The sequence below is a fragment of the Oncorhynchus clarkii genome, unplaced genomic scaffold (assembly GCF_045791955.1).
Source record: "Oncorhynchus clarkii lewisi isolate Uvic-CL-2024 unplaced genomic scaffold, UVic_Ocla_1.0 unplaced_contig_13062_pilon_pilon, whole genome shotgun sequence".
Lineage (NCBI taxonomy): Eukaryota > Metazoa > Chordata > Actinopteri > Salmoniformes > Salmonidae > Oncorhynchus > Oncorhynchus clarkii.
In genome coordinates, this window is record NW_027261140.1 from 13,364 (window position 1) to 30,442 (window position 17,079).

Here is a 17,079-nt window from a genome sequence, read left to right on the forward strand (position 1 = left end):
GTAGCCTCCGACACATTGGTGCGGCTGGCTTCCGGGCTGGATGCGCGCTGTGTTAAGAAGCAGTACGGCTGGTTGGGTTGTGTATCGGAGGACGCATGACATTCAACCTTCGTCTCTCCCGAGCCCATAGCAATGTAGCTACTACAACAATTGGATACCAATATTAAAAATAAAAAATAAAAAAAATTCACACAATATGACACCAGATATAAAACTTGCAGCCAGAAGATCACCGCGAGGCCTGACTGTGAATAGGGAGTGTGGGAACACATGGCTTCAGAGAGAGAAGCCTGTACCTTGTAGCCTTGCTTCTCAGCATTGTCCTTAGCGCCATCTACTGTCCTCACCCGGTACTCAAGCACGGCCCGCGCTAACTGAGGGTAGAAGAGACCAATACTGGGGTACATCCAAGTGTCCTATACAGGGAGACAGAGGGCGAGGGACATTTCAGTCACACTAAAAGACACGTGGTTCAGTAGGTGGAGGTTAGCCTAACACAATGAACCCTCTCCTTGAACACCTGATGGGTCAACTAACCACCTTTCCCTTCATTAGATACATCATGAAATAAACAGAACATTGTCCTCACCTGGTCCCAGAACACGTGTCCCCAGTAGTCTTGCCCTGAGCCCCCGTTAGACAGTCCTCCAGGACTGACGCCGCCGAAATGACCGGGCGCCTCGTGCAACGAAGGGAAGGCACTGAGCAGGTAGAACATGCAGCCAATCAGAGCCCTGCTCAGGTCGTCTGGACCAGTCAGCTCCAGGGTGCTGCCCGCCCACAGCTCCTCCCACGCCCGGAGGTGCGAGGGACGAAGGTTCCCATTGGCCATCAGCTCCAGAGCTGTTAACATGTTTACGCTCATTGCAATGACAAGTTTTATTTTTTTATATTTTTTAAATTGGTAAGAAACATAAACAATAATATGTCCAATATACTGTATCCCCACTTAGAAGTATTCATTAAAACACTTGTGTCCAAAGTGGTCCTGGATGATAAAACCAAATAAAACATCTAATGATGTACCCACTGTGCTAACACCTATATCACTACTACACCTATATCACTACTACAACTACACCTATATCACTACTACACCTATATCACTACTACACCTATATCACTACTACACCTATATCACTACTACACCTATATCACCACTACACCTATATCACCACTACACCTATATCACTACTACACCTATATCACTACTACACCTATATCACTACTACACCTATATCACCACTACACCTATATCACCTCTACACCTATATCACCACTACACCTATATCACCACTACACCTATATCACTACTACACCTATATCACCTCTACACCTATATCACCTCTACACCTATATCACCACTACACCTATATCACCACTACACCTATATCACTACTACACCTATATCACTACTACACCTATATCACTACTACACCTATATCACCACTACACCTATATCACTACTACACCTATATCACCTCTACACCTATATCACCACTACACCTATATCACTACTACACCTATATCACTACTACACCTATATCACTACTACACCTATATCACTACTACACCTATATCACTACTACACCTATATCACTACTCCACCTATATCACTACTACACCTATATCACTACTACACTACTACACCTATATCACCACTACACCTATATCACTACTCCACCTATATCACTACTACACCTATATCACTACTACACCTATATCACTACTACACCTATATCACTACTACACTACTACACCTATATCACCACTACACCTATATCACTACTACACTACTACACCTATATCACTACTACACTACTACACCTATATCACTACTACACCTATATCACCACTACACCTATATCACTACTACACCTATATCACTACTACACCTATATCACTACTACACCTATATCATCACTACTACACCTATATCACCACTACACCTATATCACCACTACACCTATATCACTACTACACTACTACACCTATATCACTACTACACTACTACACCTATATCACTACTACACCTATATCACCACTACACCTATATCACTACTACACCTATATCACTACTACACTACTACACCTATATCACCACTACACCTATATCACCACTACACCTATATCACCACTACACCTATATCACTACTACACCTATATCACTACTACACCTATATCACTACTACACCTATATCACCACTACACCTATATCACCACTACACCTATATCACTACTACACCTATATCACTACTACACCTATATCACTACTACACCTATATCACTACTACACCTATATCACTACTACACTACTACACCTATATCACCACTACACCTATATCACTACTACACTACTACACCTATATCACTACTACACTACTACACCTATATCACTACTACACCTATATCACCACTACACCTATATCACTACTACACCTATATCACTACTACACCTATATCACTACTACACCTATATCACTACTACACTACTACACCTATATCACTACTACACCTATATCACCACTACACCTATATCACTACTACACTACTACACCTATATCACTACTACACCTATATCACTACTACACCTATATCACCACTACACCTATATCACTACTACACCTATATCACCACTACACCTATATCACTACTACACCTATATCACCACTACACCTATATCACTACTACACCTATATCACCACTACACCTATATCACTACTACACCTATATCACTACTACACTACTACACCTATATCACCACTACACCTATATCACTACTACACCTATATCACTACTACACTACTACACCTATATCACTACTACACCTATATCACTACTACACTACTACACCTATATCACTACTACACCTATATCACCACTACACCTATATCACTACTACACCTATATCACTACTACACTACTACACCTATATCACCACTACACCTATATCACTACTACACCTATATCACTACTACACTACTACACCTATATCACCACTACACCTATATCACCACTACACCTATATCACTACTACACCTATATCACTACTACACCTATATCACTACTACACCTATATCACCACTACACCTATATCACTACTACACCTATATCACCACTACACCTATATCACTACTACACTACTACACCTATATCACTACTACACCTATATCACTACTACACCTATATCACCACTACACCTATATCACCACTACACCTATATCACCACTACACCTATATCACTACTACTACACCTATATCACTACTACACTACTACACCTATATCACTACTACACCTATATCACTACTACACCTATATCACTACTACACCTATATCACTACTACACCTATATCACTACTACACCTATATCACCACTACACCTATATCACTACTACACTACTACACCTATATCACTACTACACCTATATCACTACTACACCTATATCACCACTACACCTATATCACTACTACACTACTACACCTATATCACTACTACACCTATATCACTACTACACCTATATCACTACTACACCTATATCACCACTACACCTATATCACTACTACACTACTACACCTATATCACTACTACACCTATATCACCACTACACCTATATCACTACTACACTACTACACCTATATCACCACTACACCTATATCACTACTACACCTATATCACCACTACACCTATATCACCACTACACCTATATCACTACTATAATGGCCGAGTTAAACTGACGTTAAAAACGTGAGACGCGGCTGGTCGTGTCCTCTTATTACAGAGTAAAGCCACACCTCTTGTCATAACGAGCCTCAGTCCGACATGTCCCACTAGATGTACCGCAGTGGAGACCTGAGCTGCAACTTCATCAAGTTAGTTTTCATCATTATGTGACGCAGGAGGATAGTTGAGCTCACTCCCTTTCTTTACCTGTGTCGTAGTGAGCCTGTACGCTGTCCTGACTGCCCGCCACCACCACCACGAACCCCCAGCGGGACTGGGCCTGGTCGGGCAGCAGGGTAAGGGAAGGGGTGATGGGGGTCCAGATGATGTGGACGCTGGGACAGACGCCACCAGAGACCTCAGCCGTGGTGGTCTGGCCCTGGATGTAACTAGGGAAGGAAAAGGGTGATTGTGAGCTGAGCTGAATGCTGGGGACTTTTGTATTAGAAAGGTCTAATGCAGCAGTTTTTTATCTCAATATTAAATCATTTCTGGGTAACAATTAAGTACCTTACTGTGATTGTTTTAACTTAAAATTATTAAAAAAAGAAACAACAATATCTTGTTAGCAAAGAGCAATTTCTCTGTCTGGGAGTGGTCTTAGTGGGGAGGGGGAAAACTCAAAACTAGCTGTTATTGGCTGAGAGGTTTGGAACTCTTTCTTATTGGTCTATTAACAAACGTACTGCCTGGGGATGTCACAGCTTTCAAACAGCTTGTACACTAAAAGGGCATTATCATCATCGCCATCATCATCATCATCATCATTACTACATCATTATCATCTATATACATCATTATCATCTATATCAGCATCATTATCACCATCTATATCATCATTATCATCATCATTACATCATCATTATCATCAATATCATCTATATCATTATCACCATCATCTATATCATTATTATCATCATTATCATCGTTATCACCATTATCTAGATCATCATTATCATCATTATCATCTATATCATCATTATCACACTTTCACAGTAGAATTCCAACCTCAGTGTGGAAATATACAGCGAACTAAAATATAAAACACAACAGGTAAAGTGTTGGTCTCATGTTTCATGAGATGAAATAAAAGATCCCAGAAATGTTCCATTCGCACAAAAAAAAGCTTATTTCTCTAAAATGTTGTGCAGACATTTATTTACATCATAAATTAAATCATAAACATCCCTGTTAGTGAGAATTTATCATTTGCCAAGAGAATCCATCCACCTGACAGGTGTGGCAGATCAAGAAGCCGATTAAACAGCATGACAATTACACAGATGCACCTTGTGCTGGGGACAATTAAAGGCCACTCTAAAATGTGCAGTTTTGTCACAAAACACAATGTTCATTTCTCTACAATAACCCGCCTCCAATAGTGTGTCATTGTCGCAAAGTATTTATAAACAACAAACAAAAAATCAGATCTCTTAAAAGTTTCCTTTACATTTGATCTGTGCAATAGGCCATGATTAATTTTGGCCCAATAGACCTGGCATATTCCATCTTTCAAGGAGCTTTCCATTTTGAATGGGTTATTTTGCCTAAAAAAAAAACAACCTTTAGGCCTACCTATAGAAGAAAAATATATAGAACTCTGCATCTCTGCCCAGCCTGGCAAGAGAGGCCTAAAGGGTGTTGAGCATCCCCAGTGGCTCTGCATCTCTGCCCAGCCTGGCAAGAGAGGCCTAAAGGGTGTTGAGCATCCCCAGTGGCTCTGCAAGTCTGGAGAGGATATTCTCCACTGCTGTCCGGCTCTCCAGGAACCATCGTATGAGCCTGAAGCCCCAGACTGGCCAAACTGCTGTTAATAAAAATGAACTCAAAAAGAACTGTAGACTGAGCCGAAGGCATTTTTTACTTAATTTGTATTTATTATAAGTAAGTCACAGTCTATATGCGCCATTTATAGACTATAATGATTTAATACAATGACATGTTGTTTAAATGATGAATGCTTTATTTCCCTACCAAGTAGTGTTGTGACAAGGTAGGTGTGGTATACAGAAGACAGCCCTATTTGGTAAAAGACCAAGTACATATTATGTCAAGAACAGCTCAAATAAGCAAAGAGAAATGACAGTCCATCATGACTTTAAGACGGTCAGTCAATACAAAACATTTCAAGAACGCTGAAAGTTTCTTCAAGTGCAGTCACAGAAACCATCAAGCGCTACGATGAAACTGGCTCTCATGAGGACTACCACAGGAAAGGAAGACCCAGAGTTACCTCTGCTGCAGAGGATAAGTTCATTAGAGTTAACTGGCTCTCATGAGGACCGCCACAGGAAAGGAAGACCCAGAGTTACCTCTGCTGCAGAGGATCAGTTCATTAGAGTTAACTGGCTCTCATGAGGACCGCCACAGGAAAGGAAGACCCATAGTTACCTCTGCTGCAGAGGATAAGTTCATTAGAGTTACCAGCCTCAGAAATTGCAGCCCAAATAAATGTTTCAGTCAGTTCAAGTAACAGACACATCTCAACATCAACTGTACAGAGGAGACTGTGTGAATCAGGCCTTCATGGTCAAATTGCTGCAAAGAAACCACTACTAAAGGACACCAATAATAAGAAGAGACTTGTTTGGGCCAAGAAACACGAGCAATGGACATGTGGACACAAGCAATGGACTGGTGGAAATGTGTCCTTTGTTCTGGAGTCCAAATGGGATATTTTTGGTTTCAACCGCCGTGTCCCAGAGTGGGTGAAGGGATGATCTCCGCATAGGTAGTTCCCACCGTGAAGCATGGAGGAGGAGGTGTGATGGTGCTTTGCTGGTGACACTGTCAGTGATGTATTTAGAATTCAAGGCACACTTAACCAGCATGGCTACCACAGCATTCTGCAGCGATACGCCATCCCATCTGGTTTGGGCTTAGTCCCACTATCATTTGTTTTTCAACAGGACAATGACCCAACACACCTCCAGGCTGTGTAAGGGCTATTTGACCAAGAAGGAGAGTGATGGAGTGCTGCATCAGATGACCTGGCCTCCACAATCACCCCAACTTCAACCAAATCGGACCTCCACATCTGGCTTCTTCACCTGCGGGATTGTCAGCCCCCAGGACAACTGATGAAACTGTGGGTTTGGACAACCAAATAATTTCTGCACAAATGGTCAGAAACCATCTCGGGGAAGCTCATCTGTGTGCGCTTTGTCCTCACCAGGGTCTTGACTTGACTGTAGTTCAGCATCGTAACTGACTTCAGTGGGCAAATGCTCACCTTCGATGGCCACTGGCACGCTGGAGAAGTGAGCTCTTCACGGATGAATCCCGGTTTCAACTGTACCGGGCAGATGGCAGACAGCATGTATGGCGTCGTGTGGGCGAGCAGTTTACTGATGTCAACGTTGTGAACAGAGTGCCCCGTGGTGGCAGTGGGGTTATGGTATGGTATGGTGTTTGCTGATGTCAGCGTTGTGAACAGAGAGCCCCATGGTGATGGGGGGGGGGGGGGTTGTGAACAGAGAGCCCCATGGTGGTGGTGGTGGTGGGGTTATGGTATGGTATGGTGTTTGCTGATGTCAGCGTTGTGAACAGAGTGCCCCATGGTGGTGGTGGGGTTGTGGTATGGGCAGGCATAAGCTACGGACAAGGAACACAAATGCATTTCATCGATGGCAATTTTGAATGCACAGAGACACCGTGAAGAGATCCTGAGGCCCATTATCGTGCCAATCATCCACCGCCATTACCTCATGTTATGATAATCATGTTTCATGATAATGCACAACCCCATGTCATAAGGATCTGTACACAATTCCTGGATGCTGAAAAGGTCCCAGTTCTTCCATGGCCTGCATACTCCCCAGACATGTCACCCATTGAGCATGTTTGGGGTGCTCTGGATCGACAGCGAGTTCCAGTTCCCACCAATATCCAGCAACTTCACACAGCCATTGAAGAGGAGTGGGGACAACATTCCACAGGCCATAATCAACAGCCTGATCAACTCTATGTGAAGGAGATGTGTTGCGCTGCATGAGGCAAAAGGTGGTCACACCAGATACTGACTGGTGTTCTGATCCACACCAGATACTGACTGGTGTTCTGATCCACGCCCCTACTGTTTTATTAAGGTATCTGAACAACAGATGCATATCTGTATTCCCAGTCATGTGAAATCCATAGATTAGGGCCTAATGAATGTATTCGACCGATTGCCTTATATGAACTGAAATTGTTGCATTTAAAAAAAAAAAGAATTAGTTCAGTGTACATAAAACACAGGATGATCAAGTCTAAGAGTAGGAATGCTGATCTAGGATCAGTTTGGCTTGTTAGATTATAATGAGTAGATATGAATAAAGGACCTGGTGTTTCAGTCTTTTGATCTACAGAAACAGTACAACTGACACAACTATCATATTACCAAGTGAAAAACAACGCGGAGAAAGGCTGTATAAACGCAATGGGAAAGCAACTACAGCTCACTGCTGCTACAAACAAGAAGGATCTTTCTGTTTGTCCATCTAGCTTCCTTCCTAGGCTGTATAAACGCAATGGGAAAGCAACTACAGCTCACTGCTGCTACAAACAAGAAGGATCTTTCTGTTTGTCCATCTAGCTTCCTTCCTAGGCTGTATAAACGCAATGGGAAAGCAACTACAGCTCACTGCTGCTACAAACAAGAAGGATCTTTCTGTTTGTCCATCTAGCTTCCTTCCTAGGCTGTATAAACGCAATGGGAAAGCAACTACAGCTCACTGCTGCTACAAACAAGAAGGATCTTTCTGTTTGTCCATCTAGCTTCCTTCCTAGGCTGTATAAACGCAATGGGAAAGCAACTACAGCTCACTGCTGCTACAAACAAGAAGGATCTTTCTGTTTGTCCATCTAGCTTCCTTCCTAGGCTGTATAAACGCAATGGGAAAGCAACTACAGCTCACTGCTGCTACAAACAAGAAGGATCTTTCTGTTTGTCCATCTAGCTTCCTTCCTAGGCTGTATAAACGCAATGGGAAAGCAACTACAGCTCACTGCTGCTACAAACAAGAAGGATCTTTCTGTTTCTGTCCATCTAGCTTCCTTCCTAGTTCTCCCTTCCTTCCTAGTTCTCCCTTCCTTCCTAGTTCTCCCTTCCTTCCTAGTTCTCCATTCCTTCCTAGTTCTCCATTCCTTCCTAGTTCTCCATTCCTTCCTAGTTCTCCATTCCTTCCTAGTTCTCCATTCCTTCCTAGTTCTCCATTCCTTCCTAGTTCTCCCTTCCTTCCTATTTCTCCCTTCCTTCCTAGTTCTCCATTCCTTCCTAGTTCTCCATTCCTTCCTAGTTCTCCCTTCCTTCCTAGTTCTCCATTCCTTCCTAGTTCTCCCTACCTTCCTAATTCTCCCTTCCTTCCTAGTTCTCCATTCCTTCCTAGTTCTCCATTCCTTCCTAGTTCTCCATTCCTTCCTAGTTCGCCCTTCCTTCCTAGTTCGCCCTTCCTTCCTAGTTCTCCATTCCTTCCTAGTTCTCCATTCCTTCCTAGTTCTCCCTTCCTTCCTAGTTCTCCCTTCCTTCCTAGTTCTCCCTTCCTTCCTAGTTCTCCCTTCCTTCCTAGTTCTCCCTTCCTTCCTAGTTCTCCCTTCCTTCCTAGTTCTCCCTTCCTTCCTAGTTCTCCATTCCTTCCTAGTTCTCCCTTCCTTCCTAGTTCTCCCTTCCTTCCTAGTTCTCCCTTCCTTCCTAGTTCTCACTTCCTTCCTAGTTCTCCCTTCCTTCCTAGTTCTCCCTTCCTTCCTAGTTCTCCCTTCCTTCCTAGTTCTCCATTCCTTCCTAGTTCTCCCTTCCTTCCTAGTTCTCCCTTCCTTCCTTGTTCTCCATTCCTTCCTAGTTCTCCATTCCTTCCTAGTTCTCCATTCCTTCCTAGTTCTCCCTTCCTTCCTAGTTCTCCCTTCCTTCCTAGTTCTCCCTTCCTTCCTAGTTCTCCATTCCTTCCTAGTTCTCCATTCCTTCCTAGTTCTCCATTCCTTCCTAGTTCTCCCTTCCTTCCTAGTTCTCCCTTCCTTCCTAGTTCTCCCTTCCTTCCTTCCTTCCTTCCTAGTTCTCCCTTCCTTCCTTCCTTCCTTCCTAGTTCTCCCTTCCTTCCTTCCTAGTTCTCCCTTCCTTCCTTCCTTCCTAGTTCTCCCTTCCTTCCTTCCTTCCTAGTTCTCCCTTCCTTCCTTCCTAGTTCTCCCTTCCTTCCTAGTTCTCCCTTCCTTCCTAGTTCTCCCTTCCTTCCTTCCTAGTTCTCCATTCCTTCCTAGTTCTCCCTTCCTTCCTAGTTCTCCCTTCCTTCCTAGTTCTCCCTTCCTTCCTAGTTCTCCCTTCCTTCCTAGTTCTCCATTCCTTCCTAGTTCTCCATTCCTTCCTAGTTCTCCATTCCTTCCTAGTTCTCCATTCCTTCCTAGTTCTCCCTTCCTTCCTAGTTCTCCCTTCCTTCCTAGTTCTCCCTTCCTTCCTAGTTCTCCCTTCCTTCCTAGTTCTCCCTTCCTTCCTAGTTCTCCATTCCTTCCTAGTTCTCCCTTCCTTCCTAGTTCTCCCTTCCTTCCTAGTTCTCCCTTCCTTCCTAGTTCTCCCTTCCTTCCTAGTTCTCCCTTCCTTCCTAGTTCTCCCTTCCTTCCTAGTTCTCCATTCCTTCCTAGTTCTCCATTCCTTCCTAGTTCTCCCTTCCTTCCTTCCTTCCTAGTTCTCCCTTCCTTCCTTCCTTCCTTCCTAGTTCTCCTTCCTTCCTTCCTTCCTTCCTTCCTAGTTCTCCCTTCCTTCCTAGTTCTCCTTCCTTCCTAGTTCTCCCTTCCTTCCTTCCTTCCTAGTTCTCCCTTCCTTCCTTCCTTCCTAGTTCTCCCTTCCTTCCTTCCTTCCTTCCTAGTTCTCCCTTCCTTCCTTCCTTCCTAGTTCTCCCTTCCTTCCTAGTTCTCCCTTCCTTCCTAGTTCTCCATTCCTTCCTAGTTCTCCCTTCCTTCCTAGTTCTCCCTTCCTTCCTAGTTCTCCCTTCCTTCCTAGTTCTCCTTCCTTCCTAGTTCTCCCTTCCTTCCTTCCTTCCTAGTTCTCCCTTCCTTCCCTTCCTTCCTAGTTCTCCCTTCCTTCCTAGTTCTCCCTTCCTTCCTAGTTCTCCCTTCCTTCCTTCCTAGTTCTCCCTTCCTTCCTTCTCCATTCCTTCCTAGTTCTCCCTTCCTTCCTAGTTCTCCATTCCTTCCTAGTTCTCCCTTCCTTCCTAGTTCTCCCTTCCTTCCTAGTTCTCCATTCCTTCCTAGTTCTCCCTTCCTTCCTAGTTCTCCCTTCCTTCCTAGTTCTCCCTTCCTTCCTAGTTCTCCCTTCCTTCCTAGTTCTCCCTTCCTTCCTAGTTCTCCCTTCCTTCCTAGTTCTCCATTCCTTCCTAGTTCTCCCTTCCTTCCTAGTTCTCCCTTCCTTCCTAGTTCTCCCTTCCTTCCTAGTTCTCCCTTCCTTCCTAGTTCTCCATTCCTTCCTAGTTCTCCATTCCTTCCTAGTTCTCCATTCCTTCCTAGTTCTCCATTCCTTCCTAGTTCTCCCTTCCTTCCTAGTTCTCCCTTCCTTCCTAGTTCTCCCTTCCTTCCTAGTTCTCCCTTCCTTCCTTCCTTCCTAGTTCTCACTTCATTCCTTCCTAGTTCTCCCTTCCTTCCTTCCTAGTTCTCCCTTCCTTCCTTCCTAGTTCTCCCTTCCTTCCTTCCTAGTTCTCCCTTCCTTCCTTCCTAGTTCTCCCTTCCTTCCTTCCTAGTTCTCCATTCCTTCCTAGTTCTCCCTTCCTTCCTAGTTCTCCCTTCCTTCCTAGTTCTCCATTCCTTCCTAGTTCTCCCTTCCTTCCTAGTTCTCCCTTCCTTCCTAGTTCTCCCTTCCTTCCTAGTTCTCCCTTCCTTCCTTCCTTCCTAGTTCTCCCTTCCTTCCTTCCTTCCTAGTTCTCCCTTCCTTCCTTCCTAGTTCTCCCTTCCTTCCTCCCTAGTTCTCCCTTCCTTGCTTCCTAGTTCTCCCTTCCTTCCTAGTTCTCCCTTCCTTCCTAGTTCTCCCTTCCTTCCTAGTTCTCCATTCCTTCCTAGTTCTCCATTCCTTCCTAGTTCTCCATTCCTTCCTAGTTCTCCATTCCTTCCTAGTTCTCCATTCCTTCCTAGTTCTCCCTTCCTTCCTAGTTCTCCCTTCCTTCCCAGTTCTCCCTTCCTAGTTCTCCATTCCTTCCTAGTTCTCCATTCCTTCCTATTTCTCCCTTCCTTCCTAGTTCTCCCTTCCTTCCTAGTTCTCCATTCCTTCCTAGTTCTCCATTCCTTCCTAGTTCTCCATTCCTTCCTAGTTCTCCATTCCTTCCTAGTTCTCCATTCCTTCCTAGTTCTCCCTTCCTTCCTAGTTCTCCATTCCTTCCTAGTTCTCCCTTCCTTCCTAGTTCTCCCTTCCTTCCTAGTTCTCCCTTCCTTCCTAGTTCTCCCTTCCTTCCTTCCTAGTTCTCCCTTCCTTCCTTCCTAGTTCTCCCTTCCTTCCTTCCTAGTTCTCCCTTCCTTCCTTCCTAGTTCTCCCTTCCTCCCTTCCTTCCTTCCTAGTTCTCCCTTCCTTCCTAGTTCTCCCTTCCTTCCTAGTTCTCCCTTCCTTCCTAGTTCTCCATTCCTTCCTAGTTCTCCTTCCTTCCTAGTTCTTCCATTCCTTCCTAGTTCTCCATTCCTTCCTAGTTCTCCATTCCTTCCTAGTTCTCCAGTTCTCCCTTCCTTTCCTTCCCTAGTTCTCCCTTCCTTCCTAGTTCTCCATTCCTTTGTTCTCCATTCCTTCCTAGTTCTCCCTTCCTTCCTAGTTCTCCCTTCCTTCCTAGTTCTCCCTTCCTTCCTAGTTCTCCCTTCCTTCCTAGTTCTCCCTTCCTTCCTAGTTCTCCCTTCCTTCCTAGTTCTCCTTCCTAGTTCTCCTTCCTTCCTAGTTCTCCCTTCCTTCCTAGTTCTCCAGTTCTCCCTTCCTTCCTAGTTCTCCCTTCCTTCCTAGTTCTCCTTCCCCTTCCTTCCTAGTTCTCCCTTCCTTCCTAGTTCTCCCTTCCTTCCTAGTTCTCCCTTCCTTCCTAGTTCTCCCTTCCTTCCAGTTCTCCCTTCCTTCCTAGTTCTCCATTCCTTCCTAGTTCTCCATTCCTTCCTAGTTCTCCATTCCTTCCTAGTTCTCCATTCCTTCCTAGTTCTCCATTCCTTCCTAGTTCTCCCTTCCTTCCTAGTTCTCCCTTCCTTCCTAGTTCTCCCTTCCTTCCTAGTTCTCCCTTCCTTCCTTCCTTCCTTCCTAGTTCTCACTTCATTCCTTCCTAGTTCTCCCTTCCTTCCTTCCTAGTTCTCCCTTCCTTCCTTCCTAGTTCTCCCTTTCTCCCTTCCTTCCTTCCTAGTTCTCCCTTCCTTCCTTCCTAGTTCTCCCTTCCTTCCTTCCTAGTTCTCCCTTCCTTCCTAGTTCTCCCTTCCTTCCTTCCTAGTTCTCCCTTCCTTCCTTCCTTAGTTCTCCATTCCTTCCTAGTTCTCCATTCATTCCTAGTTCTCCCTTCCTTCCTTCCTAGTTCTCCCTTCCTTCCTAGTTCTCCCTTCCTTCCTAGTTCTCCCTTCCTTCCTAGTTCTCCCTTCCTTCCTAGTTCTCCCTTCCTTCCTAGTTCTCCCTTCCTTCCTAGTTCTCCCTTCCTTCCTAGTTCTCCATTCCTTCCTTCCTAGTTCTCCATTCCTTCCTTCCTAGTTCTCCATTCCTTCCTAGTTCTCCATTCCTTCCTTCCTAGTTCTCCATTCCTTCCTAGTTCTCCCTTCCTTCCTAGTTCTCCCTTCCTTCCTAGTTCTCCCTTCCTTCTCACCTGGCTCCTTTGTAGTCCGGTTCGGAATGGAACACTATGTCATCGCTTTGAGGCGTGAACCTACTGTCCAGCTTGATTGTGATTGGCTCCCGGGAGGTGCCCTGACGAATCAGCAGGACCTCCATGACCAAGAGGTTGGGATGGTGTCGATGGGTGTAGAGAGACTGGGAGGCAATAACACTAACTGTCCTCAGAGAGTGGGTGAATATACCTAGAGAGGAGGAAGAGGAAGAGACAGACCAGACCAGACCAGACCAGACCAGACCAGACCAGACAGACAGACAAATGCAGTGATACAACTGTAAAGCTTGGAAACAATTTAATTCAAACGATGCTACCTCAAATCAAGTGTTATTGGTCACATACACATGGTTAGCTGATGTTAATGTGAGTGTAGCGAAATGCTTGTGCTTCTAGTTCCGACCATGCAGTAATATCTAACAAGTAATCTAACAATTCCACAACTACTACCTAATACACACAAGTGTAAAGGAATGAATAAGAATATGTACATATAAATCTGTTGTTCTGCCCCTGAACAGGCAGTTAACCCACTGTTCCTAGACCAGTTAACCCACTGTTCCTAGACCAGTTAACCCACTGTTCCTAGACCAGTTAACCCCACTGTTCCTAGACCAGTTAACCCACTGTTCCTAGACCAGGTTAACCCACTGTTCCTAGACCAGTTAACCCACTGTTCCTAGACCAGTTAACCCACTGTTCCTAGACCAGTTAACCCACTGTTCCTAGACCAGTTAACCCACTGTTCCTAGACCAGTTAACCCACTGTTCCTAGACCAGTTAACCCACTGTTCCTAGGATCGACATTGTAAATAAGAATTAGTTATTAACTGACTTGCCTAGTTAAATAAAGGTTAAAAATAAAGTGATGATGAATGTGTCAGCACATGGTATTCAGCCCTTTACATGTAGAATACATCTGTTCTTGATCTGCAGTGAACCACATGTACCAACGTACCCGTGTGTGTATCTAGACTGTTCCAACGTACCTGTGTGTGTGTATCTAGACTGTACCAACGTACCCGTGTGTGTGTATCTAGACTGTTCCAACGTACCCGTGTGTGTATCTAGACTGTACCAACGTACCCGTGTGTGTGTATCTAGACTGTTCCAACGTACCCGTGTGTGTGTATCTAGACTGTTCCAACGTACCCGTGTGTGTGTATCTAGACTGTTCCAACGTACCCGTGTGTGTGTATCTAGACTGTTCCAACGTACCCGTGTGTGTGTGTATCTAGACTGTACCAACGTACCCGTGTGTGTGTGTATCTAGACTGTACCAACGTACCCGTGTGTGTGTCTAGACTGTACCAACGTACCCGTGTGTGTGTCTAGACTGTACCAACGTACCCGTGTGTGTGTCTAGACTGTACCAACGTACCCGTGTGTGTGTCTAGACTGTACCAACGTACCCGTGTGTGTATCTAGACTGTACCAACGTACCCGTGTGTGTGTCTAGACTGTACCAACGTACCCGTGTGTGTGTCTAGACTGTACCAACGTACCCGTGTGTGTATCTAGACTGTACCAACGTACCCGTGTGTGTGTGTATCTAGACTGTACCAACGTACCCGTGTGTATCTAGACTGTACCAACGTACCCGTGTGTGTGTGTGTATCTAGACTGTACCAACGTACCCGTGTGTGTATCTAGACTGTACCAACGTACCCGTGTGTCTATCTAGACTGTACCAACGTACCCGTGTGTGTATCTAGACTGTACCAACGTACCCGTGTGTGTATCCAGACTGTACCAACGTACCCGTGTGTGTATCTAGACTGTACCAACGTACCCGTGTGTGTATCTAGACTGTACCAACGTACCCGTGTGTGTATCTAGACTGTACCAACGTACCCGTGTGTGTATCTAGACTGTACCAACGTACCCGTGTGTGTATCTAGACTGTACCAACGTACCCGTGTGTGTATCTAGACTGTACCAACGTACCCGTGTGTGTATCTAGACTGTACCAACGTACCCGTGTGTGTATCTAGACTGTACCAACGTACCCGTGTGTGTATCTAGACTGTACCAACGTACCCGTGTGTGTATCTAGACTGTACCAACGTACCCGTGTGTGTATCTAGACTGTACCAACGTACCCGTGTGTGTATCTAGACTGTACCAACGTACCCGTGTGTGTATCTAGACTGTACCAACGTACCCGTGTGTGTATCTAGACTGTACCAACGTACCCGTGTGTGTATCTAGACTGTACCAACGTACCCGTGTGTGTATCTAGACTGTACCAACGTACCCGTGTGTGTATCTAGACTGTACCAACGTACCCGTGTGTGTATCTAGACTGTACCAACGTACCCGTGTGTGTATCTAGACTGTACCAACGTACCCGTGTGTGTATCTAGACTGTACCAACGTACCCGTGTGTGTATCTAGACTGTACCAACGTACCCGTGTGTGTATCTAGACTGTACCAACGTACCCGTGTGTGTATCTAGACTGTACCAACGTACCCGTGTGTGTATCTAGACTGTACCAACGTACCCGTGTGTGTATCTAGACTGTACCAACGTACCCGTGTGTGTATCTAGACTGTACCAACGTACCCGTGTGTGTATCTAGACTGTACCAACGTACCCGTGTGTGTATCTAGACTGTACCAACGTACCCGTGTGTGTATCTAGACTGTACCAACGTACCCGTGTGTGTATCTAGACTGTACCAACGTACCCGTGTGTGTATCTAGACTGTACCAACGTACCCGTGTGTGTATCTAGACTGTACCAACGTACCCGTGTGTGTATCTAGACTGTACCAACGTACCCGTGTGTGTATCTAGACTGTACCAACGTACCCGTGTGTGTATCTAGACTGTACCAACGTACCCGTGTGTGTATCTAGACTGTACCAACGTACCCGTGTGTGTGTGTATCTAGACTGTACCAACGTACCTGTGTGTATCTAGACTGTACCAACGTACCCGTGTGTGTATCTAGACTGTACCAACGTACCCGTGTGTGTATCTAGACTGTACCAACGTACCTGTGTGTAACGTACCCGTGTGTGTGTGTGTGTGTATCTAGACTGTACCAACGTACCCGTGTGTGTATCTAGACTGTACCAACGTACCCGTGTGTGTATCTAGACTGTACCAACGTACCCGTGTGTGTATCTAGACTGTACCAACGTACCCGTGTGTGTATCTAGACTGTACCAACGTACCCGTGTGTGTGTGTGTATCTAGACTGTACCAACGTACCTGTGTGTATCTAGACTGTACCAACGTACCCGTGTGTGTGTGTGTATCTAGACTGTACCAACGTACCCGTGTGTGTATCTAGACTGTACCAACGTACCTGTGTGTGTATCTAGACTGTACCAACGTACCCGTGTGTGTGTGTGTCTAGACTGTACCAACGTACCCGTGTGTGTATCTAGACTGTACCAACGTACCCGTGTGTCTATCTAGACTGTACCAACGTACCCGTGTGTCTATCTAGACTGTACCAACGTACCCGTGTGTGCATCTAGACTGTACCAACGTACCCGTGTGTGTATCTAGACTGTACCAACGTACCCGTGTGTGTATCTAGACTGTACCAACGTACCCG

General features: G+C 45.1%; 1 protein-coding gene across 1 annotated transcript in view; it reads right to left on the minus strand.

Annotated features, from left to right (window-relative positions):
* LOC139405204 (protein-glucosylgalactosylhydroxylysine glucosidase-like) overlaps nt 1-17,079 on the minus strand; it is a gene marked incomplete at its 3' end in the record, with an annotated part of 28,871 nt that overhangs the window by 9,840 nt on the left and 1,952 nt on the right. The window contains exons 2-5 of the mRNA XM_071147633.1: nt 13,487-13,697; nt 3,930-4,111; nt 590-843; nt 297-416 (exon numbers count right to left, since the gene is read on the minus strand). Coding sequence (XP_071003734.1) covers nt 297-416; nt 590-843; nt 3,930-4,111; nt 13,487-13,697 — 767 coding nt within the window. The remainder of the gene's footprint in view (nt 1-296; nt 417-589; nt 844-3,929; nt 4,112-13,486; nt 13,698-17,079) is intronic.